Raw genomic sequence first — 27658 nt, 5'->3', positions numbered from 1 at the left:
CTGATGAGAGCAGCCCTTAGCGGGCGAGGGAAGGGTGTACGGTGTACATGGCTGCAGGCTGGCTGGGTGCCCGCTTCCCTGTGATCCCCGGTGCTGGGAATCCTGGCATCCCGGGAGCCTCGTGGCCAGCTCCTTTGTTTGGTGGCTGTGGATACAGAGCGTATGTAAGGAAGGCGTTTGGCACGCGGTTGGGGCTGGCGGTTCATCTCACGCCCTCCCCCTGCGTGCACAAACCTTTGCACGCATCGGCTGGCTCGGGTTGGAGGACGGGGCGAGCGCGATGCCTCCCTGTGCCGCTGACCCTCTCCGGCATGCCCGGGCAGCCGCCCTGCCGTGGCAAAAAGTCCCAGGTCTGTGTTTGCCACGGACGGGCAGGGGTGCAGAGGTATCGAAACGCTTCTCTGCACCAGCTTTGACTTTAGAGCCGCTCCTCTGCCCACGCTCTGCTCATCTTGAGACCTTTAGGTTCGCTGCTGACCCACATCCGTAGCTGGATGAGCAGCTGGGGTTTTGGTGCGATGTGGGGTGGGACGGAGCTGTGGCAGCTCAGCTAGCCTTAGTCTGGGCATTGCGGCTGGCTGTGTCAAATCCCACTGAACTGAGGAAAAGGGACTGGACCAGCTGTGGCTGGTGAGCTGTTTAAAGCTATTGCTGCTGTATTTCCTCCCTGTTTTGTGCCCCTCATTATGTATAATATATAGACTATACCGTGCAGCTCGGGAGGGGTAGGCTAAGGGTTTGCTTGGAAACGTGCCCTTGCTGCAAAGGCGCTGGAGAGGGACCAGGGGGACATAAAAGTTTTATTGAAAGCCGCCTACTTTTGGCCTGGACCCTGGTCCAGGAGCGAGGAGAGAAGCTATCCAAGCCGACAGCATCCCCTGCCGGCTCAAGCTTCCCTCGTCTCTTGGCCTTGACATGCATAAACTGAGTCTTGCACGTTTCCTAGCAGGAGAGCGTTCTGCTCTCCTCCTGGGTGCTGCCAGCAGCCCCGCCGACTGGATGCTGTTCACTGCTTGCAACACCGGCACAAACGTTTTACTTTCAGCTGTGGGTGGCTGGATGCTGCCTGCTTTCGGCTCTCCCAGACTGGAGGTGGGCAGGAGAAAAAGGCTCTGGGTTCCCGGGGCTGCCCACTCCCCCCTTGCCGTGTCCCCATCCAACGTGCAAGCCTCTCCGCAGTGCCTGCGAGTGATCTCCGAGCAGGACCGTAGCTGGTCAGAGGAGAGGGTGTCCCTTCCATTCCTTCCCTTAGGCTCTTGCGGCTCTCCCTGCCTTCCCGATCCAACAGGAGCAGCTGCCCTCCTCCGCTGAGGGCACGCGCGAGCACGCATTTTTCCTTTCTCTTTTCTAGCGAAGTGCTTGAGCTCTTTTCCTTCCACCTTACCGTGTAGCTCGGGGGGGCTTTGCTCTCCCCAAAGAAGCGGTCTGCACTGGGTTTGTCTGAGCACCACCGCTGTGGAGCTGGGCGACGGGCTGCGTGTCCTCTCCTGCCGCTGCGGGAGGGGACGATGCTGCCGGCTCTCGTCCTGCTGGTAAGTCTGGCTCTGCGTGTTCCCAGGAGGCCTGTTTTGCACCGCTCCGCGGCTCTTGTGGTTTGTCTGCTTTATGGGAAGTGGTTAACAAAGCTCTGCCGCACCAGACAGCTTGGACCGGGGCCCGGGGCTGATGCTTCTGTCTGCGGCGGGTGCCGGACACAGCCACGACCGAGCATCTGTCTCGGAGCCGCTCCGTGGGAGCCCTGCGCCCTGCCTTCGTGGCAGGCGCTGGTGCTTGACGGGCACAGAGCTGCATCGCTCGAGGGTGCAGGGGTAATTCCTAGCCGTTGCGAGCCGTCTCGCGGACGGACTTGACTCGCGGGAGAGGTGCAGGGAGAGCACTTGGCTGCCGTTAAGTCAGCTCCTGGTCCAGGGTCAGGAGCAGGGTGAGGCGTCCAGCTGAACTGGGGGCAAACCAGTGCTCCTCTGCGGAGCCCTGGCTGGGGAGGAGGTGGCAGAGAGCTACTGGGTTGACCAGTGGCATGGCGTTCAGCTTCTGCTCTCCAGAGCAGCTCTGGCTGAAGGCTGGCAGGCCTTCTCCTGAATATTGCTCCCAGCACTCCCTCTGCCTGCAGCACTTCGTACAGCTGGCATGGCAAACGTGCTCCTGCTGTCAGGATATCTCACATTTGCTCAGGGTATGGGCTGGCCATTCCTGCATCGCCCCGCTGCCGCTACTCGACTCCTTGAGTGCTGGTCTGGCTGGGCAGAAATTGGGGTGTTCTAGTGAGGTACCTCTGCTTTCATGCTCTCTGCGTGCCTGGTTCTCGCTGGCATGATGTGTTTTCTCACTGGTTGAGATTACTGGCAGTACCCTAACTCCAGCCAACGCTGCTCTTTCGGGCAGACACAGCGTGAGGCGTACCCCCACCCCTGTTGCTGAAGGATGTCATTCATTGTCTGGAAGCACTCCGGTGACAGCTGCTTTCCTGGCGGGAAGGTATCCAGAGCGCCAGGGATACATGCTAATTTTAGTCTGGGTCTTTGCTCCAGAAATGTGCTGTAGGTTTGTTTCATCATTTGTTTTCTACTGTTTTTTCCTATTTGCACCCCCCCGTGTTATCATATCCTTGAGGAACTCTGCAACAGCAGCTGATCCTCACGCCCCCTTGCAGATGAACAAGTTTACATCGGCTTGCAAAGCAACTGGTGTATGTTCGGAAGAGGGTTGGCAGAAGTGACGACTTACAGCTCAGCCAACTCAGTCAGCACATAGAGAGGCTGAAGGCTCGGACCGTTCACTCTCAGCCACTCCAGTAGCCGGGCAAGGCTCTTCCTCTGGCGGAGGGAGTTGATGCTGTCTCAGGAAAACAGTAGCCACAGGACAACGTAAGTTCAGAGCAGACCGTAGCCCCTGAAGCGTTTGAGAGGTCTGTTTGTCCCCCAGCAAAGGAGAAGCTTCCCTTCCCCATCACCGCTGCCACCCCATGTGGATGGAGATGCTGTGGGCAGCTCCGCTCGGCTCTTGGCCGGAGCGTCGCTCGGCTCTTGGCCGGAGCATCTCTCGGCAGGGATGGGTTGGCGAGAGCGGCAGGTGGCGATGTGAGCCTGCCGCAGGAGCCGAGGGCTGCCGGCCGGCTGCAGGGTTGGGGCTGTAGTGCTGCACGCACCCCGCTCCGGACATCCTCGGAATATTGGGAGAATGCAGCCGGGACAGAGCGGAGGGATCTTTGTCCCAGCATCACCCTGGCTCACCTCTTTCCAAGCCGGGTGCTGTTGTCAGCGTCGCTCCTGGATGCGAGTCCTGCAGCGGGCAGCTGTCCTGGCAGCGTAGCAAGGCAGCGGGGAATGTGCTTCTCCTGGGAACGATGGAGGAGGGAGGCAGTGGCTGCTGAGGGCGTGAAATCCCTAGCTGGGTGCCTTGGTCTGCAGAGTCCTCTCGGGCTCTGGGTTCAAGCCCGGCTGCCTCATTTGGAGCCTGCAAGCTGGGCTCGCAGGGGACAAGGAGTCAGAGCCAGGAGCGTGGGTCCCAGCAGGAGCCCAGCAGTTCGTGCGAGCAGTCGCCCGGGGCAGCAGTTTGCTTTTGCGAAGGCGCAGGATGACAGGACTGGGTTAAAAAGTGCTTGGGCTCCTTGGCTGGAACAGCGGGGAGCTGCGTGGCTTAGCCTCCCTCCCCTGGGTCGCTTTTGCTTTGCCGTGTGTCTGCTTTTGAGCAGCAGCCCTGTACTTTTAGATCTGGACACCAAGTTCTGTGTGCAAACCTGGTTTTATTTTTTTCTTTTTTAAGCGGGGAGGCAGAGACGTCATAAAACCCGTATGGGCAGCTAGGTGGAAGAGGTGTGGGCTTTGTGCGGCGCGTGTGGGGGAGCATCTCTTAACGGAGGGGCTGTCTTCCAGTTGCAATGCAGCGTGTCCGCAGGCTGTGGAGCGCAGACCGCCAGTTTGGAGAAAGACCTGCGGTGCTGGGAGAGGGTGACCTGTGTTCCCTGGGGTGCACGCATGTGGCCTGCTCCAACGCTCCATGCTCAGGCATCCCATAGCACATCTGGAAGACAGCTGCGTGGTCCGGTGTGGCACGGTAGGAGGGCAAAGTCATTAAGTGGGGAAACCCCCCCTCTTCAGCAGAGGCGGCCCAGCACCCCTTGTCCAGCACTGCCTGGCACGGCTGTTTATTAGGAATGGTGTGAATTAACACCCCTTTCCACTCCTAGCATGCACACCAACCTAGCCGTGAGGCTGGCCACCCCAGCCCCGTCTCCCGCATGGCTCCCTCGTCTCCCATTGATAGGGTTTAAAAGCTCTTTATTTCCAAGCGCTGCTCAGCAGGAGTCAAGCTGGGTCCTGCCAAGTGTTAAATGAAATAATTAAAATCCCCACTTTCTCCCCCTCCTGCTCCTTTCTCTGTAATGCTGGTAATTAGCCTGTAAAACTGCAGGAGGGCATGGGGAAGGGAGAATGTGCAAATGCCTTCTGCAGGCTCCCTCCTCCTCCTCCTCTTCGCCCTCCCCGGAGGAAGCACAAAATGGCTCTCTAGGTATTGGGTGCTGTCAGATAAATCCCAATTAGCTCCCTGCCAAACAGGATTAGCGAGAAGGGAGCCAGGTGGGGAATCAGCCTGGCAACAGCAGGAGCTGGGGGCTTCTGCAAGGTCTCTAGCTCAGTGAGGAGGGAGAGATCGACAGCTGCCAGTCAGTTCACAACGTAACACTGATTTTTGGTGTTGCAGGCAGAAATGGGGAGGTGAAGGAAATGAAACTGGTGTCTCCTGCTGGTGTTACCTCTTACCAAGTAACTGGTGGCTTGAGGGTGCGGGGGTCCCATGAGATGCCCGTGAGCCCCCCCCTGCATCTGAGGTCGGTGCAGAGATGCAGGGCAGCGTGCATGGGTCGTGCTGCTCCCAGTGCTGGTGTGTCAGGACCTGCCCCGGCCCCGAGACGGAGTTCGTGTCTCCTGCCAGCTCTTGCTTCAGAAGCAAGAGGATAAAACTACCGTCCTGCCACGCTGAACGCTGCCGGCTGCACCCAGCCCAGCTCCTTCTGCCCGTCTGCTGCATTTTGGCAGCAGCTGTGACATCCTCTCCGTGAAAGCCCAGAAATAAACCCATTAATGGTATCAGGCTTTAAACTGGCTGGTGACCACACGGAGGCCTTAATGCATTGAACACTTTCATTTAGAAAACTGGGCAGGGGGGAATATGGATGAGCTCAAAGATAATGTTTTCTTGCCTGTAGTAGAGGAATAGCAGCTGTGTCTGAGGGTGTTAAATTGGCTGGCTGTCCCCCACCCCTCCGTCTTCTTCCCTGGCAGACGCGGTGACTTTCTGCCTCTTGCACCCTGCTGGGGCTGGCCCTCCTCTGACCACCTACAGCCTTAGCCGGGCTGCTTCCAGTCCCAAGGAGGAGGAAAGGGAGAAACGGCGTTGGCGCAGGGATGAGCAGCGGTGGTGGATGGACTGCTCTGGAACCTCGGCGTGGCTGAGGGATGAGTCCCCTCTGCCCGGGGCTGGCCAGGCTGGGCTGTCCCAGTGCTGACGGAGCCAGACATAATGGTACCAGGGGACCGAGCTGTCCCTATGTCTCAGGTGCCTTTGGCTCGTGCACAGCCACCTTTTTCCCACTTCAGAGCGGCCTGGAGCTGGTAGTGTGCGTTCAGTGCCGCTGGGCTCGCTGGGCAGCTCTTCCGAGCTGCTCGCTTCTGAGCCAAAGGCGGCTTTTATGCGCTCTTTCGCCTTGTCAGGTGTTGCTGTATTTTCCTGCCTGGTCCTTCGTGCGCTGGTGTCAGAAGTGTAAAGGGAAGGGCTGAGCATGCGCGGTGGGCCCAGCTGGCAGAGGGAGCGGGTGGGAGACCAGCTGTCCCCGTGTGCTGTAGCTGGCACAAAAAGGACGCGGGCATTTGTGAAATGCCGGAGCTGTACAGGGGTGTCTACCTGCAGCCAGCTTTGGGGAGGGGGGGGCGATAACGGACAAAACCAATGACCCACACGGATGGACCAGGCAAGTGTGATGTCTCCCCGGTGCAAATGGGTCTTCTGATTATAAAGTCTCATCCGAAAGACTCGCTGGTGAAGGCATGGGGCAGGAGTTTGGCACCTGCGTCCCTGGGCAGAGCAGAAGGGTGCGGGACCGGGCCAAGCTGGCCACAGAGTGACCAAGTGGAGGAGAGGGCCAGGGCACACTGCTCGCTTTTTGGGAAGGTCTTGGCTTCTTGAGTGATGCTCCAGCAATTCCCAGGGAGCTGCGGTATCTGAGGAGGGCACTAGAAATGGGGCAGCAGTGGCAGGGAGTTGAGCTTACCCTTTGAGGGAAAAAATACTGGATTGGAGGGGTCGGGGGCTCCATGCAGTTGCCAGGGCCCTCCGACTTGCCCAGCCAGTTCTCATCGCTGGTGAAGGGAGGGGTGTTGCGCCACGTCCCAGGAGCCAGCCCTGTGGCCTCGGGTGCTGGCTGAGGAACCCTTTTCCAGCTGGCTCTTCAGCGCTCTCCCTGGCAGAGGGCTTTGCTTGTGAGGGGGCTCCTAAGGTGGGTTCCTAGAAGGGGTCTGCTTGGGAGAGACGGCTTGGCAGAGCGTTTGCCGCTGAGCCTTTGTAGCACTTGGGATCTCGGGGGCTCTTCACAGTCCCTGTGTGTGTTGGGAGGAGAACGGCTCCCGGGGTGCGTGCCGGTCTGCCTTACTGCTTGGACGTGAGGCCATCAGGCACCGCGCTCGTGTGGGCTCTCCTCCTGGCAGGGTGGTTAGGATGCAGCCCGTGACTCGCAGCAAGCTGGGATCATGTTCTGCGAGTCCCCGGGGAGGCGAAGGAGCGATGCAGGTTTAAAGAGGAGCAGTGTCTGGGACGTGACTTGGATTTCTTTCCTCCCTTCTCCTTTTTTGTTCTTCCCTGTACTGCTCTTGGCAAGTTGTACCTGCGGTGCTGGGACACCCAGGATGTTCCCGGCCCACGTCTCCAGCAGAAAGGAGCAGCGTGGCTTTGTGGTGCGGCTGTAGGGCAGCTCGTGCCAATCCCACAAGGAGACCCCACAACCTGCTGACTCGTGGTGCCTGAGATGCCCTGCTAAAGGACCACCCAGCCTCCTCTGCATCTCCCCGCTGGAGGGGAGAGTGGGTGGATTCAGCTTTAGTGTTTGTGTCCCTCGGGCTCCAGGTGAATTGCCAAGGCGAGGGAGGGAGGGGCAGCGTGGCAGGAGCAGGCTGGGGGTACGTGGTCGTTCTCCCGTCTCGAGTTGTCGGTGCCTTTTGGAGGAGCGGGTGGTGGGAACGCTGCCGTCCAGCCACCTCCCCAGGGAAAAGAGGGCTGTGCAGCCCCCCGCAGCCGGAGTCGCTGGCAGGCCAGCCGTAGCTGCCGTCCCGGTGGGAGAGGAGAGGAGAGGAGAGGAGAGAGCTGCTGAGCCGTGGGGCAGTGCCGTAGCCTGGACCTGCGTGGCGGCTGCCGGCAGCGGCCGGGAGGAACCTGTGCTTCCCTTCCCGGCTGCGGCAGCTGCCCGGTTGGTGCTGAGCAGGGGGAGACGAAAGGAACTTAAAGCAGCTTCTCTGCGCTGAGCTTCTTGGTTTGACCGCAGCGGGGTTACCCGCTGCCACGTCTCCACAGTGCTCGTCTTGCCCTACGAGCACGGGATGGGTGTTTGAGGACTCCTTCCTTGCCTTGGACGTGACACAGCAGGGTACAGACAGCCCCTCTGCAGCACCTGGGGGACAGGGGAGGCCGCAAGAGTCTGGCTTAGATGATAAACCAGCCTCTGAAACGGCAGGGCTGTGTATAGTCAGTCCAGACTTGTGTTAGGGTGGCTCTGTCACTGGAGGGCCTTCCTCGTGCAGGGTTTTGTTCGTAGTCTCTAGAGCTGCTTTCTTCCTCCACGGTGAGAGCTCAGCCTGTTCGCTAAGGACCACGGTGCCTTAGAAATGAGGCGGCAGGTCACGGCACTCTAGATGCGTGGTATCACGGGCAGGGAAGCAGCTTGCTGGGAGCTGTGTGTTTTGCCAGGGATGCCGTCTCACCAGAGACGGGGCTTCAGCCTGGAGAGGTGCCGTGGGGAGCAGGTATGGAGTGGAGGCCCTGGGAGCTGGGGTTTGTCCTGTGGACACCGGGTATCGCTGCCTTTGGGAGTGCTCGGGTGCAGCAGGGCTGCCCTGCCCTGCTGTTTGCTCTTGCCCCGTTGCTGGACTTTCCCAGAAATCTGGCTCTTGGCCCTGACCTCCCTCTGGCTTTCAGCCCAGCTCTCCTCTTGGCACCTTTGCTGGCAGCATCCTGCCCAAGGAAAGTGGTGACCAGAGGCTTCTGGCTTCCCCGGGGGGGGGGCAGGAGTATCCAGGTAGGCAAGGCAGGGAGCAGCACAGCTTGACGGTGCATCTGTGTCCCAGCACCTCTTTTCTCCCCTCCGTGCTCTCCTCAGGCCTTTGTGTTGGGGCTGCCGGGCTGTGCAGGTGTGTCTCCCCCCCTCCTTTAGAATAAACGTCCTGGAAAATAGTAACTAGGGGCTTGCTCCTGCTCTTTGTTTGGTGCTGCTGTCCCTGGGGGGGGGGGGGTCTCACCCCCCTCCGCTACCCACCGCGGGGGCGACGCTGGGAAAAGCACGAAGAGTTTCTCCACCTTTCAGCATCTCGAGTGGGCAGGCCGAGGGGCTTCGGTGGGTCCCATCCCGGTTGGGGGGGGGGGGGGGAGAAGAGAACCGGCTTCAACGCGACCCCCGCCGCCTCCCGCTCTTTGTCTGCGCCGCGCCCGTTCGCCCTCGCCCTCCCCTTTGTTGGCCGCCGGAGCGCTCGGGAGGGGCTCGTTCCCCCCCCCACTCCTCCTCTTCCTCCTCCTCCTCCTCCTCCTCCTCCTCCTCCTCGCTTGCCGGGGCTCGACCCGCTGCCGGCAGAGGGGAGGGAAGGAGGGAAAGAAGGAGGGGGGGGGGGAACGGGGGACGGCGGCCCCCGCGGGGCAGAGGAGCGGGCGGGGAAACTTGCGGGGCGTGGGGCGGGGGCTCCCGCCGTTGCTCGGCTTGGGGCTGCTTTCCTCCTTGCTCTTTCGTCTCTCTCTCCCTTTGGCCACGCGTGGGGGGGGGGGAACCTCGGAGGTCGGCGTTTAGGTCTGCGAGCTCCCGTCTTCACGCCCCACCCCAACCCACCCGGGGTCGCCCACCCGCCGCTTTCCATCGCTATCGCCAGCATCCGTGCCGCTTCTCCATGCCGGGCTCCGCGGGGAGCTGGAATCTCTCCGGGAAGGATTGGCATGTCACAGCGGTGTGAGGAGGGGAGCTGGCCTGCTCCGGCCGTCACCGTGGCGGTGACGGGCACCGTTGCTTTCCACCGGCGAGGTGGCAGCTCGCCCAAGGGGAGAAACCGGGGCTGCGGTCCCTTCTCGCTCACCGGAGGGCTGGGAGGGTACCGGAGAGCTGGAGCCCGGCGGCGGGGGAGAGCTGCGCACCGGCTGCCCTGGAGAAAAGCGGAGCCGAGAGGGGATGTACGCGCAGCGGCTGTGAAAGGAGCCTTGGCGTGGAAGCGGGAGCGTCTGCCCTCACCCGGGGCGTGGGTCAACTGAGCGGCACCCTCGGGCTGCTCCCGGTGCTTGGCTGCGAGGATCCGTCCCGGAGGGTCGGAAGCCGGTGAGCCTTTGGGGGGTGCTTGCTCCGGAGGAGACGGCGTGGACGGCGGAGGAAGCTCAGCGTTCCTGGAGCAAGGCTGGTGCGGAGCCTGAGCGAGGAACCGAGAGGCAGCCAAGCGCCGCCGGGGCGGCGAGACCTCCCCTCCCATCCCTGCCGAGAGGATACGGACGTTGCCGAGGCTGCGAGCCTGAGAGGGGTCCCATGCCGGCACCCCTCGCGCCGACTCCGTCCCAGCCCCGCTCTCGGATGCCGGCGCGCGTCGGTGCTGCGGCAGCCCCCGCCGTTCCCACGCCGGTAGCAGCTTGTCCGTGTCCCGGTGGGCTTGGCCGCAGAACTTGAGCTCTCAGCGCTTTTGCCTGGGGTTGTTTAGTTTGCTTTCTGCGGGCAGGTGTGGATTGACAACTCCCGGGCTGGAAGAGGGATTGCTGAGCACAGGACTGTGCGTGTTCCTCTGGAGCGGGCTCAGACCTGACCCTTCCTAGGCTGTGCCTCCGAGATGGCAGATGTGGGGACAAACTCTTGCTCCTGAAGGTGCCCCCGGCCTGCCCTGCCCTCCTGCGAGCGGAGGATGGGAATCTCTGGGAAAACTTAGGTCTCACAGCTGCCAAAGACGACCGGGAAGGGAGGAAGAGGGGTCCATGTGAGCCTTGCGGCTACTCTGCCTTGGATGGGTCGGCGGCGGGTTGAGCTTTGGCCCGCAGCGTGACGGCCAAGCATGACGGCTTGCCAGTACCCCATGGCGCCGGGGGCCTTGGAGCGGGACCGAATGTACCAGCACAAGGTCTCCTTGGTGGTGCGGTATTTCATGATCCCGTGCAACATCTGCCTCATCCTCCTGGCCACCTCGACGCTGGGATTTGCTGTGCTGCTCTTCCTCAACAACTGTAGGTGTCCCCGGGCGCGTGGGAGGGAAAGGCAGGGGTTAGGTCAGCCGGCGTGCCGGGGTTTCGGCACGGGAGCATCCCTCCCGACGCTGCCAGCCGCCGGCTGGGCTTTGCCCTGTGCCCAGGTGCTTATCGCTCGCGTGCTGCTGTCTGGGGAGAAGCCGGGGAGGTGACAGCCCGCTCCGCAGCTGTGCCCCACTTTTCCCCGAGATGATGTTGGCCCAGAACTGCGGAATGGAGCTGCGAAGGCAGGCGTGCGTGGGCCAGCCCCAGCTCCCCACCGTGCGTGGTGCGCTTATGCTCTCAGCTGCGCCAGCACCCTCTGTGTCCTGTGTCCCCTTTCCCCTTGCCCCCCCCCCCCCCCCCCGAAATACTGTGTCTCCTGATCTGCTGCTTGAGGTCTGAGCGCGGGTGATGCTCCTGGGGGGGACGCAGTCAGTCCGTTTGTGAGGCGGGGATCTCGGCAGGGCTGTGTGGGAGGTGAGGAGCAGAAGACGGGCTCCTGTGAGTCCTGCTGAACATTGGGGGCCCTGTCACTATATGCGATGGGTAGAAGATGTGTCTCCTAGGCTGCTCCAGGATCCCTGCTCTCTATGTTCCCTTGCTCTGAAGAATCAGCAGAGGGTTGGGGCAAGACGGAGGAGTTTTCCCTGAGGTTAGGCTGTTGATCTGATCCCTGGTGTGGCTGAGTAGATTGCACTCTTGGGTGTTGGTACCTCCATGCATTGCCAGCTGCTCTAGGCACCGTGCTTTGTTGCTTCATCCTCGCGCAGGTGCTCACCCTCCCAACGCCTGGCTTTCTCTAGGCGCAGCCTGTGGAGGAGGACTCGGTCGTGCAGCAGCGTCTTTGACCTCCTTGATGCTGGGAAGTGCCAAACACCTGCTGTGAGGAAAACCTTTAGAGGGCAGGCAAATCCTCCAGCCTAGCTTTGGGATGCACTGTTTCCTCTGGGGGGGGGGGGGGGGGGTTGGGGTGTGGTTAGAAAAAAGCTGAGTAAAACTGTAAAACACACAAATGCATTCAAAAAGCACTGGCGGGAGCAGGGCCCAGGTGATGGTGGTAGGGAGAGCCTGGCCTGTAAGGAGTGGAGTGCCCTCTGCCACAGCCTGGTTTTGCTGCCCTGGGCACATCACTTAATAGAGAGCAGAGCCCAGTTTGACACTGGCATTAGGGTGTTTCCCACTCAGGATGGCAGGGTCCGTGGAGCCAGCTGCCTGAGCGGAACTCTTCTCCCCCCCCCTGCTTAATCGGGGGTTACCCAAATGTAGAGGGCTGGCTGGTGGCGAGGCTGTGTGCCACCTTGCTCTGGGACCTGCGGTCACGTCCGTGGGAGCTTTCACCTTCTGCTGCCCCAGGCTACCCCTTTCTCCCACCTTTGCCTTCTTGCCTTGGAGGCCGCAGCGTTCCCCAGTGCGGTCCTGCTCAACCCAAATGACTCGGTGAGTCAGTGCCCAGGTGGGTGCGTGCGTGCGAGGTGATTACGATACGATTTGCATCGCCGCCCTGGTGAAATGGCACGCAACGAGCCGAGGCAAGCCCCAGCCCTGCCAGGCAGAAGAGGGCTGCCGCCAGATCCCAAGCCAGAGATGCTCCATCGATACTATTGGGAGAGCTGGGGCTCCCGGCTCCTGTTCCTGCTGCTCCCTTCTCGCTGCAGGACCTCCCGGGTGTTCCCTGGGTGTTGGTGCCTGCTTGCGCAGGCCATGCGTACTGAAGGAATGAAATGCTGGCCCAAACTCTGCTGGGGAGCTGCGGACGGAGGTCTGGGGGGGAGGAGGAGGAGAGAGCGTGCCAAAGGGAACTGCTGATAGCTCCGTCTTTTTGTTTCTTTGCAGACAAGCCCAATAGTTATTTCACTCAGACGCCGCCGACGCCGCGAGATGGTAAGTACGCCGTCGCTTGCCGGAGCTCGGTTCCCGTGCTCAGGGTGTGCTTGAGAGCAAATCGCTTGAGCCTCTCGTGCTCTCCCCGCAGCTGGTGGTGGAGCAGTGCCTCCTGACCCAGTGATCTATTTTGCAGCTGACTGGCTGCTCTCTGCGCCCGGAGCGGTGCTGCAGCTCACTCGTGCCCGTGCCTTGCCCTCTCCGGTGCCCTGGGGATGCAGGAACATGGCTCTCCGGGACGAGGAGGGAAGGCAGAGCGACTGTCCCTCAGGGCTCCCTGGGAGGCGCAGCAGCCCTTTCTCTGCAGAGGGTTTCTTTGGCGGCTCTGGTGGAAGTGGGGAAGGGCTGGAAAGGGAGATTGGGATCTTCCGTGTGCTCCAGCAGTTTGCAGAGCTTTACTGGTTCATCTGCTGAGGCCGTGGAAGGGAGGCGACTGGAGAAGGGGACCTCATCCTGAAAAGCGGCACTGTTGAATCCAATGGCTATTCTGTGTTTGTCCCCTAAGGGCCTTCCTGGATGTTGGCAAAGGGAGGGGGGAGGCAGAAGGAGGTGCAGAAAGGCTTGCTGCTCTGCAAGCACAGAGAGGGGGAAAAAAAAAAAAAAAAGCAAATGCCATGTGCGGCCATGGTATGTGGCAGAGTCGCAGGTGAGGGAAAGACCATGAGAAGGTCATGGGGAAATAGCCAGAAACAAGTGCCTCCCTTGGTCCCTCTGGTTTTTTGGTGTAGCGTCAGAGCAACTCAGGGGAGGACAGCGAGGGAGGTGACTGGTTTCAGCTTGTGGGACCTGGAGCTCGAGGCTGTATCTCACCATGGCAGCCGATGTCCTCCCTGCCAAGCAGGGAGGGATGCCTCTTCAGGGGAGTGATGTGGACACGGTGTCTCCCCGGGACTCTCTGCTGCCTTAGCAGGTCTTGGTTTTGCTGGGAAGGGACTGGAGTGGGTTGTGCTGGCTCATGGCACCAGGAGGTTAAATAGGCACAAAGCAGGTAGGAATCTCTTCAGCGCAAGTGCGTGGGGCGTGGGCTGAGCAGCTCAGGGAGAGGTGATTTTTGAGGCTAGCAGAGGTTGCTGAGATGCTGTTGGCTGTTTATTAAATTACTGCTTCTGCTGTGCAGCCAAAGTTGAATCATCCCAGCCCATCCAGTCTTGGATCAGTCAGCTACTAACACTGTATAAATGCTACCAAAAAATCTGTTGGGCTCGTGCTCCAGCTGGCAAAAGGTTTCAGCTTTATGAGCATTAAGAGCAAGTGGAAGCTGGTGTTCAGCTGGACATCAGGTATCTCTACTGCCCTGGCCAGAAAGGGTGTGGGCATGTAAATTCTGGGGGACTGTAATGCAGCCGTCCTTCATTTCCCGTCCTTGCTTGGGTCCCACAGGTTTCTGCTTCTGCGCTCTCCTAACAATTCCCTCCCCACCTCCAAATTGTCACCTTGCCAGTCATCAGGCAGTATGGTGCTTTCCTCGTCCTCTTCCAGAGTTATTGGTCCTTCCCTGGCAGAGCGGGTGGGCCAGCACCTGGGTTTCCTGTGGACTTGGCTTTTCCCTGGAGCTGTGGTACTCACCTATGGATTGCCGCTCACCTATGGATTCCCTGGTGTCTGATGAGCAGTATATTCACCAGGACCTCACACCTTTTCTCTGGGCTTACTAAAGCCTTCTGGTTTCACAGACCTGTAGGAACTTTGGTTTTTGAGGCCGTGCTGTTATCAGTCAATGGCCTTAAAAGCTGTTGGACGCAGGCAGGCGAGCACATGCTCAGATAGTGTCATCACAGGAGCTTTGTTTTCTCTGAAAATCAGGCTTAAAATGCCCTGCTTTCTGCTGGCAGGCTGTTCAGTCACCTTCCCCAGCCTCCCTAGTTTCACGTGCACAGATAAGAACCCAGCAGAAAACAGCAGCCAATTAATAACACGTTTGTTTCTTTCTTTCTTTCCTTCTCTGATGGGGGTGGGGAAGGAGGCGGGGGAGAAACGGATGCTAGATAAAATGTGATTAATCTATAATTGGACCAGAGAAGACATCTAAAGCAAAAATAAAAACGAACGTAGGTGTAACTCCTAGCTTAGGGCTCCAAAATATTAGCAGCCCAACCCATCCAGATGACATACTCCAAAAGATCTCTGGTCCCCACAGGAGATGGAAAACTACCACCCTTGGTGGGTTGCCAAATGAAGCGCGCGTCCTTTTGCGAGTCTAATACGGTGCAAATGCCTCGCGTCGTCCTCGGGAAGCATTTCTGGGCAGAGGGGAGCAGGGGGACGTGGGGAAGAGGTCCCCCCTGGGGTGAAGGGACTGGTCCCTGCTGCTTCTGCTGTGCTGGAGGGGACTGGCAGCGTTCATTGCCTGGGCTGGTTTGGAGACGTGGCTCTGGTCCTGCGTCTAGCCCACCGACTTCGATGGGGCTATGCTTGTACTTGTAAACCGCTGGGCTTTGGCCGAGGTTTGCTGAGTGAGGGCCATGCCTCTCCCGTCCTAGGCGTGCTCTCAGGGTGGCTTTGGTGGAACAAGGTGTTGTGCTAGTGAGAAGTGTGCCCGGCTGTCCGACCGACAGGTCTGTTTTGGGACGGCTGGTTGGGAAGCCGCCGAACCCTTCTCCCTTTCCCCTAACCAGGCGCATCTGAGAGGGACAGGCAGGGGAGGGTCTCTGCCTCGCCGCACCGTGTTCCTTTCCCCAGGTGATGCCTGGTGGCATGTCAAAGGCGGCGGGCGAGGATTCGGTGGGTCTCTGCAGGTGGTGGGGGCTGTGTCCCAGCACAGGGGGACGGTGCTAGCGTCGAGCACAGCACGGCCCCTCGATTGCTTCATCTCCAGCTGGGCTCCTTGAGGATTGTCACCTCTTCATCTTCTGGGCCAGACCCTCATCTTCTACAAGTCTGCACAGCTCTGTGGTGAGCAGTGGGATGCCACCAGCTGGCAGCCTGTACCGTGAGCCAACAGATCTCTGCCCACCGGTACCAGCTGAGGATCTGCAGCTTGGTATTTCTATCTGGAAACCCTGCTATTGGAAGTTTTGCTGTGGTCCTTTCCCCTTCCAAATGGTGGTGCAAAGCCAGACAGAAATCATCATCTGCCCTGGCAATGTCAGACCTCAGTTTTCGTGGGAACAAGTGGCTTTCCGCACCTCGGGCATCTCTTCTGCAAAGACCCTGTCCTGCATATGCAAAAGGTGCTGCAGCCACGACCGCTCCCCTGGTGCTCCGGTGATGCTGGAGGTGAAAGACTTTGCCAGCCAGCAGGGAGGTGTCTCTAATTAGCACTCATGTGCTATTTATCTCTTCCTTTTCTTCCAATACCAATTTCTACCCTAGTAAACCCTTCAGCCACACATTGATTTATGGAGTGGTCTCTGCTTCATTTTGAAACAAGGCCATTAATGCTGTTAACTCACTGCTTTCTCCCAAATCTCCCACGCCGCTGGCATTCCCGCAGCTGGGCAGGGGATTGTTAAGCTCTATAGGGTCTTAAGGCCTGGCTGACTTAAACGCAGTGCTCCGTGAAGGCTGTTGCCTTTTCCCCGGCTGAGGGACTGGCCGGTGGCATCCAAGGCGGCTCATTCTTCTCCTTTCTCGTCAGTGGGAGGCAGGAGCTGGGGAGTGTCTGGGCAGGGAGCTGGAGAGGGGGTGGATGTTGGCTCAGCTGTGGCCCCCCCCCAGGGCAGGAGTGCTCTGGAGGGGGGGTTGGCAGGTGCGGTACGGGGGGCAGGCAGGGTGGGCTGCGCCTTCCCGCATCCCCTGGGGTGAAAAAAAATGGTGGGGGAGGATTTGGAGGGTACCTCCTCCCCTCTCCTTGTTCTTGCAGCGTCTGTGATGAGAGGTTTGATTTCTGTTTGTTTGCAGCATCCCTTGGTGGAGTTGTGTGCAAGATTGCTTTTGTTGTTTGCTCTGCGGAGGGCAGGGAGAACAATAAGCCCTCTTGGAGCCGTGAAGCCAGGCTGGCAAGAGCTGGGCTGGCTGCTCAGGTGGATCAATAGGATGAGGCACCGGGCTCTGGGGGTCCGCTCCCCAATATCCCTCTCTTCCTGCCATCCCTCCTCCCCTGGGTGCCCTGCAGGGATGCGGAAAGCCCTCTCGGCCGGGGAACTCGTTAGCGAGGTCTGCGTGGAGCGCGACGGTGCAGAGCCAAGAGCAGCGAGCGGGACACGAAGCTGCCCTGCTCACGTGGGAGCCGGCGGAGGAGAGCAGGGCTCTGCCTCGCCGGTGGCAGTTTTGGCTCTGACCGTGCCTTCGCACACTCTCTGCTCCTGTCCCTGGTGCAGGCAAGCCTCCTCCCGGCGTTCCCTGGTGCAAGCAGAGGCGAGGGGCTGAGAGCAGAGCAATGCGGGGTAAGCCGCAGCTGGGGTCTCCCCGGTAGCCCCTTTTGCTCTTTGGTCTGGCAGGTTTGGGTTTCTTGCCGGCCCCAGCAGCTTTCTGGATCAAGCGTGGGAGTGCGTCCTTATCTCAGAGCTGCATCTTGCTTCAGCCTCTCTCCAGCAAGCATCCCTCACGGACAGGGAGAATCACGATAGGTCGCCAAGGTGGTGGGAGCCGGCCCTTTTGCTGGCATTTGTGTACCTTTGTAGATGTGTTAATGGCACCAAGCAGCTGTCTCTGCTGGGTTTGGAAACATCTGAGAAGGCTGAGGGGGCTGGACAGCCGTCTCCTTTTGGCGAGTGTGGACAGAGTGATGCCAGCCCAACCCGTTTCACCAGGCCGAGGGAGCAGTGCTAAGCGCTTATTTATGGATGCATAAAAGCAGCAGTGATGCATGAGATGAGGACATCTGAGAAATTAAGTATTGGAAAAACGCTTTCTTGTGCCCGGCAGCCCCATAAATAGAGGGTTTGCGGAACTGGTCCAGGCATGGGGTTAGGCAGAGAAAATGCTGGTGCAGGTGGCTTTTCAAGTCTACATAGGAAATCGGTTAGCGGATTAATCCTACAATACTCTGAGTCCTGGGCATTGTTTTTCACCTGGCTGCTGGATGCCCTCTCTTCAGCACCACGTTCTGGCTTTGCCTCGTCAGGTGAAGAGAGAGACAGCCACCTGCAGCGTTGCGAGGACTGGTTCCCCACATCCCCGCTGGTGGCCATCTCTGCCTTCGTGGGGTGTGAACGGTGCCGTGCGTTACAGAGCATCTGATCTGTGCCAGGAGGGTGTTAGGAAATACTCCCCACCTGTAGATGATGAGTTTGGGCAGACTGAGTGTTACCTCGGCTGTGCTGAGGCAGCGAGAGAGCCTGGAGGGTGTGCGTGCCTTGCCTCCCTGCAAAGGGAACCATTCTGCTAGGGGCAGCCAAGTGGTGTTGGGAAGTGGTGTTTCATGACCTCTCCGCTGTCTTCCAGCCCTGTGCCTGCGTGTGTTCGCAGCCGAGGAGGTGGACGCCCTCCAGATGAGGAGGAGGCGTGGGGAGAGGTTTTACCTGGCTGTGCGGGGCTGTGGTGCTCTTCAGCACAGAGCGCTGACTGTGCCTGAGCACCAGCCACGTATCGGAGGTCCTGGTCTTGCTTCTCCTGTTTGATACTTTATCGGGAAAAGACGCTCCTTCCTTTTATTTGATTGGTTTTAATTAACATCCCATAATTCTGATGAACAGCTTCCTCTGGCCAGTAACCTATTGGCATGGATGTAGTGAGGGGAAAATAATTGCCTTGGGCTTAGAAGTTACCTAAGGTGCTTAACCTCCCCTTGCCTGCTCTGCCTAGTTATGCGTGCTGCCCACAGCCTACCTGCAGCCCTAAAGATCAACCTTGCAGTGTGTTGACGACAAGAAGGCTGGGGCTGGCCCACACCTTGGGAGACGTGTGTGCTGTTCGTAACCTCCTCCCACTGCCAAATTCACACTGAGACCCTCCTTCTCCAGTCTCTGTCGGACAGAATACCGGGAGGCAGCCTTTTAGTTTCTCAAAGGAGCCAGGTGGGTCTCTGGGCAGCTCTGTGCCTTCTCAGGGGGACAGTGGAGGGGACACTTGGCTGCCCTGGGAAGAGAGCCGTGAAAATGTAACTTAAAATAAAACACAAGCTCTTCAATTTTGTTCCTTTTGTGCGTGGCAGTACTGGGAACACCCTGCTGGCTTTGGCTGCTAATCCCAGCCTATTTCTCTTTTGACACAAGCCAATATAAGACTTGGATGCCGCAAAATGAATTAATAGTGCAGCCTTCGTGGCAGGGCTGATCTCAGTTAGTAGAATGGGAAGGTGCTGCAGACCCGTCTTTTTTTGTCTGCCTACAGATGCATTTTAGTCTTTTCTGACCACCCCACACTCTCTACCTTTCGCACCCATGCTTTTCCCGGCCCCAGCCCTCTCCCACACGTGCGGTTTGAAATGTCAGGAGCTGACTTGCAGCGGCAGGAGCGGGCAAAGCGATCTGCTCCAGCAGTAATCCATCTCGCTACGGCCCTGGGCCATGGCGTCCACCCGTGTCCGCTCCCTACCTGACAAACGCTGTTGGACAGCGGGGCTGACGTTAAGCCTCGCCGGTGCTCCTCGCGGGTCCCCAGTGGCTGCTGGGCTGCTGTGACCTCTCCTTTCTGTGTTGAGAAGTGGAACAGGAGTGTGTGGGGAAGGGGTGCTCCGTGGAGGCACGCGTGTTTGGGGCACAAGCTGCCCCAGGGCCACGGCGGCTCAGTGGAGATGCTCTCCTGCTTGGTTGCGCTCTCCGTATTCCCCTCACAAGCCCCGTTATGCCAAGGAACGACTCCTTTGCCGAGGCCACTCCGGGGGAAGCGTGGTGGGGAGCAGGGAGAGGTTTGCACCCCCTGCCCCAACTGCACGGCACTGGAGTAGCCTGTCCTGAGGCAGACGGGCTGCCCGGCCGCCGGCTCCAGCAGCGTGAGCGGTGGCAATGTTTCTGCACCTCTGGCCGTGTCAGCCGGTGCGCGGCTGGGCTGAGGCTGGTGTTGCCGAGCAAGGAGGGACTCGGAGCATCGGAGCGTGGCGGGAAGCCTTGTCACACATCACGGAACAGAAAAAAAAAAAAAAAAAAAATCACTCTTTCTGCGCAAGGTGAATTTTTTGTACCAGGCTTCTCAGCAGCTGCTCACTTTTAATTACATAGTGCCTACTCCTTCTCTAAGACTTTGCTGCAGCACCGACTGAAACACTGCCGGTACGGTGCTTGCACCCACCACCTCGGGTAGGGGGGGGTGACCCGGGGTGCTTTTCTGTTTGCCCCAGGATCCTGGGCAATTCATGCCACCAGGGTGAAGCCATCTGTCCCCTAGCCAGCCCAGGGGGTCCTGCAGTGAAGTCACCATGGTTACATCTTTGGCTTCCCCTTCCTTTTTTCTTGCTCGTATTCGCACCCTATGGCAGTGAGGCAACAGCTTGGGGAGCCAGGACCGGGGTCTGCTCGTGGAGCTTGAGCCCCAATGCGCTCGCCCCATGACCCAGCCTGGCTTTCTTGCCTGCTGCCGCAGTGGGAGCGACCGTTTCCCTGCCTGGGTTTTGCACCCTGAGCACCACAGCAAAGTGTGCATCAGCCAAAGCAGCTCACACTGCTTCAGGGTTGCTCTGGAGAGAGGAGAGATGCTAAACATAGCTCTTCAAAAGCTGAGCGGTAGATAAGGTAGCAGCAGTTATTAGACACCACTTTTGATCTCTTGAGAGTATTTTCTTCTCCATTTACAGTGAGGTTTGAGCTTCTCTTGGGGATCAATTTATGCACTTTCATGTTACGTGGCTTAAGTGTTAGAAGAGGAGTAGATGGGAGAACTGCTAAGGTGTTCCTGTTTTTCCCTGTATCAGGTCCTTGCTAAGGTTGCAGATCCCCAAGCTCGCCTCGCTCTCCCCACACCTCTGCCTCACATCTCCCAGGACTATCCTTCTGGCATTTGGTCTCGGAGCACTGTGACAAAGAAACAGCATTTGTCTTGTTTTGTCTTCTCTTCCCCTTGGCCATGTCATGCTGAAGTCAGTGCATGATACCTTTCAGAGAGACCTAGTGCATCGCTACCAGTTCCCGAGTTAGCCCACTGCAAACGCTACCCGGCGCCGTGCTGTGGCAGAGGATTTCTTGCCAAGCGAACGTTGTTTTTGTAGGAACGTGCCCTGAGGTCACAGCAACGCAAAGAATCTTGCCGTTTCGGCGGCAGGCAAGTGTTTGCTGAGAACAGGAGCGGCTGTAGTTGTGCGACCCCGCGCGCTCCAGGTGTTCCAGGCGCCGCTCGGCCAAGGCAGGCGTCCCAAGCGCCTTCCGCCAGAAGCAGGGATCCAGCTCCTCCGCGGGCAGGCTGCGGGGCAGCACGGGAGTCTGTCTGTCCTGCGTAGACGGGTGCTCTGCCTGCTGGGGTGACCAAGGCTGAATACCTCTTCTTCTGGACGAGGTACTTGGTGCGGAGCTGCTGCCAAAGCCGGCGGGGCGGGCAGCCCCGCAGCTAAGGGACAGCCCAGGGTGGGCTCCTGCGCGGTGGGAGACAGCGTGCAGCCGAGGGGAGGCCAGGCTTAGCGCAGACCCTGTGACTTTGGGATGCAGTCGCTACGTTTAATACTTCGTATGAAGTGCAGAGGGAGAGCAAAGGAGAACGGGAGGCGTGAAGGGTATGAGCGAGCTCCTTGCAAAGGGCGTAAGTAGACCTTGCAGAGCGCCTGGCAGCTTGGGGCCTGGGAAAAGTTGGCAAAGGGCGATGCGCTGGCTTTGCCGACCGATGCGCTGGCTTTGCTGACCGTGCTGCTGAGTGCTGGCTTTGGACATGCTGCGGCTGGGGAGGAGCCATCTTTCCCTCCCGGCGTCCAGAGGCTGCTGCAGCCCTTCTTCCCTGCTGAGCTCTCTAATCTCCCTGATTCGTAAACACTCTGTTTTGCAGAGCGTGGCCTCTACAGGCAGGTGGGAGCAGGTTAAAACAATCCAAGTATTTTTTTTTTTCTTTGCCCTTGTCTCCCTCCCTTGCGTGGGCTACATACAGGCTGCCATCCCATCTGAGCACACTCTTTGTGCGCGCTGAGCTTTGGTGGTTTTGCGGCGACGTGGCTGCTCGGGGCAGATTCCTGCTCTTGGCCGCTTGCTCTGTGGCGAGGCTCGGGGGATCTGTGCCCGCCGGGGCGTGCAGGCAGGGCAGCGGGAGCCTGCTGCTGAGGCTGGCTTCTCGCTCGCATCCCTTGTGGAGCGCGTTTCCAAACTGTTCCTCTCTCTGATGGAGGCTGATGAATTCTTCCAGTGATTAGGAGCTGTGACAGTCTGCTCAGAGCTGCTCTCGCAGGGGGCTCATGACAGATTAATGAGAGAGTCTTTTAAGATGATGTTTGATTTGCAAGAGTGACTTGGATGTTTTAGACCCAAGAACATGATGCTTTCAACTCCTCCCTGCTCCACCCTGCCCTGCCCGCCCCCGGCACTGCCTTCGCCTTGCTCGCTACCGTCTCCCTGCCTCCAGCACACGATTTTGCTTTTAGATCTTCCAACTGATCAACATTTTCCCTTGCTGCCCGCCCCTCCTGACCCCCAATTATAGACCGTGTAGTCAGCTCTCCTCCTGCTCCTCCTTTGTCTGCCTTGGCCCGTGCTGCCCGCATCGCAGGTGTCGGCCCTGCGAGGTGCCAGGCTGCCCTTTCCCGGGTGATGACAGGCTGCAGTGCTGACTGCTCCGCTGCTGCTGCTGGCAGGTTAGATTTCAGTCGTGGTGGCTTTTAGAAGCGAAGAGTTTTTTTCAGGCAGCTGGGCTGGAAAAGGTTGTGGCTGGCGACGACCACCTTTCCGGGCTTCCCCTCGCTGCCTCCCCGTGTGACGCAGGCGCGCAGAGTGTGTTTTGGGGTGCTGAACTACCACGCTGTGGTCTCAGGAGGAGATACCTGGTTTCTCGGAGACCTCTGTCGTACGTAGAGCCGTGCAAGCAAGATCCTTGGAGAGCTGAGAGCGTCACAGAGGCTCCCAGACTGGATGGTGGATGCCTACCATTCTCTCAGCTTCTTAAGGACCTTCCATCCTTAGAACGTGTCCGCTTGAAAACTTTTAAGTGGTTTGGGGACTTGTTCTGGAGAGGTTCTTGCGGCTCTCGGGAGCCACGGATTTGCAGCTGCGGCGTAGCTCAGCTCCGTGGCTAAGCTGTGGAAATAAAGATGTGCGCGATCCCGATGAGCGAGAGGAGGGGTGCTGCCTTCCCCATCCCCTTTGGTACCTGCGGGGCTGTACGCCGGGGTGCCGGCAGCGCTTTTAGCCAGCATTTGCCCCTGGCCTGCTGCTGCTCAGTGAGGCTAACTGCAGCTTTCCAGCTCCACGTCAGCGGCGTTGCACGAAGTCGCTGACCGTGGCGTAGGCAGGGACAAAGCGGGTGAAGATGGGGCAAAACCGGGGCTCGAGGACGTGGGGCTAGCATGTCCCTAACGCTGCCCCGGCTGTGCCGGGGGTTAGGGCCTCCGAGCCAAAGCGCCCGGGTGAAGCAGTGTGGCGTTAACGACACACGATCTAACGGCTCTGCCTTTCTTTCCCGGGAGAGCCGGTGCCGATCTTGGCACGGCCTGGCCGTGGCCGCGGGGTGGACACCCCGGTTCTGCTGCCGGTGCCTGCGTGTGGCTCTCCCAGCCCCACGGCGAAGGCCTTTGAGCCGGGCGGGCGGGCGGCTCCTTCTCCCTCACCGAGCAAGCCCTGGCTGATGCAATTAATATTGATGGCAGCGAGGGTGGGCCCGGGGAAGAGAAGTAAATGTGCACAGGCGAGAGCCTGGGCTGGAGCGCCAGCCTCACCGATCTCCATGGCGACGGGCGCCTCGCGCTCATGCAGAATTAATGCCGGCCTTCGCTGGCCTGACACACGCGCGCGGCTCTGTCCCCCCGGGGCCTCGCGTTTCCCCTCAGCCCTTTTGGCACGAGGAAGCCCCCAAAAGCGGCTCTGCCCTCCTCTTTGCTGGCTTCCCTTGCCTTTTGCGCCGGCGAAGGGCAAAATGGCCTCACGTATCGGGTGGCGGCAGGGCGGGCTCGCTTGGGCTGTCATGGAGGGGCCTTGTCCCTTTTCCAGAAGCAAGGCTCAACCTCGGCCCCCGGGGCGGGTTTATTGTGTGCAGGCCCCCGTCCTTTTGCTTTTACGAGTGCTCGCTTGCTACTTCTTGTGCTTCTTGTCCTCTGGCTGAGGAACCGTCCGTGGCAGGCTCCGCAACAGGCCCGCAGGTCTCTCCAGCCATTTCAGTGGCTTCTCGTCCGCTCCGCGGTGGCGGCTTCTCCTCTCTAACATGGGTTTTTAACAGCGGGTGCTCTCAGGCAGGATTTGGGACGGGACTGGTGTGGCCCACTGGTGACGTCCCCGTCCTTGGGGACCAAGTGGGGAACGGTGGGACGCAGAGGTGCATGTCGGCTCACTGTCCGTCAGCGTAGGTCGGGGATTGAAAAGATATATTTGAGCATCACGGCTTTTTCCCCTCTGCTGCCCAGCCTAGCCAGTTGCTCTCCACTTTGTATTCCCCCGTCCAGTCTGCTTTAAGCGGCTCTAGCAGGAGAGCACCCACCGCTTTCCAGAGAGGGAGAGTTTTTAATCCGATAGCATTAGATTAAAAGGCAGCCACCTTGGCACAGACGTCATCATTCTTCAATTTCAGGCTCTCCCTATGAACAAGAATACCCAGTGCCAGCGGTTCAGCTACCGGCGGGTCCCCAGGGGTGCAGGCTGCCCTAACCTTCCCGGGTTTGCTGCGGGGAAGCGTTTTTCTGTCTCCTGCCCGCAGCCCTTACTCCAGGAATTTGTGGCTGTCCGAAGCGCGGCAGCGTGGCCGTCGTGCGTTGTTAGTCTTTCTTCTTTCCTACCCCTTCCCTGTCACTGGAGACGCTTTAAGCCATGAAAGCGGGTACATCCCACCCTCCCATGGCCCACCCGTGAGCTGTAATCGAGTGTCTGGCTGTGCTTTTCCGATCGTTTTTCTCAGCCCGTTCAGAGAAGGGATGGACTCCCCTGGGGTCTGGAGCGGGTCCAGGCTGGCAAACACGCGTCCTGCCTTCAGCAGGCAGGGCTGGTCAGGGAGAGGGGAGCTGCCAGGAGTCACCTGCGCGTTTTCCCCGCGTCTCCCTCCTCTGTGGTTGTTCAGGAGCCTCCTCCTCCTCCTCCTCCTCCTCCTCCTCCTCCCTTGGCAAGATTCCTGCCAAGGAGAACGGTTCGGTCTTGGCGGGGGGGAACCGTGTGCCCGCCGGAGCCCCTCTCAGGTGTTCGTCTCCGTGGCTCGGCTGCATGGCCGGGTCCTGCCGTGGAACGTGGGGTGGGCAGGCAGGCACGTGCCGTAGAGGGCCTGGCAGGGTGCAGTAAGCAATCAGCAAGCTGCTCCAGTAGCGTTTTTTTCTTTCCTATACAGTGGAACAGAGCAATTTTGATTTTACATTTATGATTATTGTTATTAAGTTGGAGAAACATTTTAATGTGAATGCTTGGGGCTTATCAGGTAGAGCTCTTCACCTCAAGATCTCAAAGCACTTGACGAAGCCAGCCTGTTATTAATCCCTACTACTTATATTGAGCTACTTACCTACTGACACTGGGGGTTTGGTTATTATTATTATCTGCGTTTTTTGTAAACGGGAGAACCAAGGCGCAGAACTGGATGGTGAGTTGAAGCTGAAAGCTCTGAAGCTGAAGGCAGAAGCTACTCTCCACCCTCCCTGCCTGCAGCCAGCTGCTGTCTCCCTGCTGCTTGTCCTCACTGCTCTGATCCAGGAGGCTCGGAAGAAGGCTGGGATGGACTCAGAAGCTGGCCGAAGAGCTCTACCTGGAGCACTCGGTACCAATGGTGGCGTGGCCAGAGCTGGCAGCTGGGAGAGAAGTGGAGGGTGCTGGCTCCGGGCTGGGGAGGGCAGCGTGCAACTTGAAGCCTTGGCTGCTGCGGTTTTTAGGATGCAGGAGACTGAAGGAGGGCACAGTGCAAACCTCTGTGGGTGGTGGGGAGAAGAGGGGGTTGCTGAGGCACAGAGTGAGCCCTTTGCATACATGTATTGTCACGGGCTCTCGCTTGGAAGAATAGCTTTGCCAGCTCTGGCCCGGGAGCGCTCCAGGATGGGCCAGTATACGTCTGTGTGCTGTACAGCATCTTCGTTTTGCCCGGTCTCTTGGGTCGGGCTCGAGCAGAGCCTTTACTTCAACGGCAGCCTTCTCCCGAGCTGCCTGCAGCCTCGCACCAACTCCTGCGTCTCTCTGCAGAGCGGAGTCGCGTGCGGCTAGTAGCCGTTCTCGTGGTGGCTCTGGCCCTCCCTGTTGGCCACAGTGGAGCCATCCTATTCTCAGCTGTCCTTCCAGCCGTTTTGGGCATCTGCAAGCACTGTTGGATGCGAGGAGGTGGAGCTGGTGCCATCTGCCCTGGCAGCTACTCGTGGAGGACCAGCCACCTGTGCCCGCACAGCCTGCTTGGGGAAATGCTGAGCTGAACCTTGGCAGGGGCTTTCCTGGTAATGAAGCATCCCGCTCCCTCCCCGGTGCTAATTAGGGGCTGCCTGAGGAAGTGTCACGGATGGGGTGGGAGGCTTGGATCTGAACCGGTGTCGTTACACCTGGTGCAATGGGTAGTTGTTTCTTCTGCAGGAGCGGCTTGGTTCTGACGAATGCCGGCAGCTCTGGGCCCAGACTGAAGTAAGCAGCGCTCTGCAACCCTGACTCTCACTCTTCCCACCCCAGTTTCAGCTGCCAGCGTAGATGGGCTCCCAGAGGCTCCTCTCAGCTTGTCGTCTCTCTCCTTTCCCCTTTTCTTCGCTCGGGGTTTGTTGATGCGGGCATCCCACCCTGGCTTCCCGTGCGTCGGTCCGGAGAAGCACTGGCAGGCTGGGGAAGGTGTTTCTGTAGGCGGTTTCTGTCGCTTGGCTGCTGTGGCTGGCTGGTGCGCCTGCCTTGCTGCCTTTTGGGAGGAGCCATCCCTTCTTTCCCTTTTTCATCCCCTTTTCCCGCATCTTCTGCGACCACTCCATGCTGCAAGCCCCCCGGGCCAGGCAAGGTCTGCCCTTCAGGTGGTTGTGGGGTAAAGGGACACCGTAGTGGCACCTAAGTTCACTGTGTGGCTTGTTCTCCAGGCTGCGGCAATGCCCTGGCCTTCCTCTGCTCTGGGCTGTTCGGAGGAGAGACCAGAGCGCTTCGGTGTGCACCTTGCCTTCCCCAATTAGCCAGAGGACAGGAAACCCTCGTTAGCATCCCTTTGTGCTCTTTACCTTAAACCAGGCGGTCACCGCAGGATGCAAGGTAGAGCCTCAGAGCATAGCATATCTGAGCCGGAGCCGAGGCTCTGAACCCAGTCAGGTCTTCCCCTAGCCTTGATCTCTTCTAAAAGCCTTTCTTGCTTTTGCAGGCTCAGCCTGGAGCTGTTGAGGGAGAGAAGGCTGCTCTGTCTGCCCATGGAGTCATGCTGACTCAGTTGTGGCGGGAAGCACAGTACCATGAATTATTTGTAGCAACACCTTTTGCTTTTCCCCTCCTCTCCAGGAGGTGCACTTTTTTTATTATTGTTGTTGTTGTTATTTATTATTCTCTTTCTGCTCCAGTGCTGCTAAGAGACATGGAGAGGCTTGGCTGGTATTCAGCGTGGTTACAATAAGCCCAAGCCCTCCCTTTTGTTCTGTACGGCTTGCTCAAGTGTTGTATAGATACCTCGCTTTAGCTGTTTCTCTCCCTCATCTTCAGCGGCTCAGGAGGTTTGGGAAAGGTCAGCTCCTAGCTGTAGCTTTTTTCTGCTCCAGACAAGTGCTGCTCTCATTGTTTGCCAAATGCCTTGCTGCGCCTCATCTCCGCAGCACTAGAATGATTTAACCAGAGCCGTGCTTAGTTTTAGATCCAGTCTGCTCTCTGACCTTGCTGCGCAGCCTTGCCGTGTGCTTTGTAGGCACTTTTGAAGCACAGTCCTGAACAAGTGCTGAGAGATCCCACCTCCCCTCTGTGACCGGGGAACAGGCAGAATAGGCTGCAACTTCCAACATCCCGAGCAGGGGCTCCATCTTTTGCAAGCTCACGGCGACTCTGGTTCACCACTGCCTTCCAGCGTCCACCCTGCAGAGGCGTCCATCAGAGCTGGCTCCAAAGCCTCCAGTTGCAGCGTTGCTGTGGACCAGGCAGGCTTCAGGCTTGGTCTCAACCAAGCCTTGCCCCGGCATGTCTCGTGGGTGATGTAGAAGGCACGCTGGTAGGAAAATGTACGGTCGCTAGCCTGGTGATGTTGTCCAGCTATTGCTAGAGGGGCAGCAGGCAGGCAGAGCCCTGGTCCCACTGCGTGCCCCTGGTCTCTGGTGCTTGTTCCAGTCGGGTGGGCAGGTAGATGATTTCCTTGCCATGCTGGCGAGCACCATCTCTGCGCTCCTGTCTGTCCCGACTCGTCTCAAGCTCGGGAGCGTGAAGGCAAGGCTGGTCCCTTTGTTGTATCGTGGCCCAGCCCCTGGGCACCTGAAATAGCAGAGGCACCGGGAACGGAG

The 27658-nt window shown here is 59.0% G+C and overlaps 1 protein-coding gene across 7 annotated transcripts in view; it reads left to right on the top strand.

The window, feature by feature from the left end:
- The window catches only part of AGRN (agrin), a 127658-nt gene that overhangs the window by 49457 nt on the left and 50543 nt on the right, over window positions 1-27658 (top strand). For 6 of the 7 annotated variants that reach the window (XM_030018197.2, XM_030018199.2, XM_030018202.2 and 3 more), the window contains one exon: window positions 12277-12324. In XM_030018197.2, coding sequence (XP_029874057.1) covers window positions 12277-12324 — 48 coding nt within the window. Of the gene's footprint in view, window positions 1-8995; window positions 10441-12276; window positions 12325-27658 lie in introns of those variants that run through there. The other variant, XM_030018200.2, reaches the window with a different exon arrangement.

The sequence above is a fragment of the Aquila chrysaetos genome, chromosome 6 (genome assembly GCF_900496995.4).
Source record: "Aquila chrysaetos chrysaetos chromosome 6, bAquChr1.4, whole genome shotgun sequence".
In the NCBI taxonomy this organism is placed as follows: Eukaryota; Metazoa; Chordata; class Aves; order Accipitriformes; family Accipitridae; genus Aquila; species Aquila chrysaetos.
Note: the sequence above shows the minus strand (reverse complement) of the source record. Positions and strands in the feature narration are given on the sequence as shown.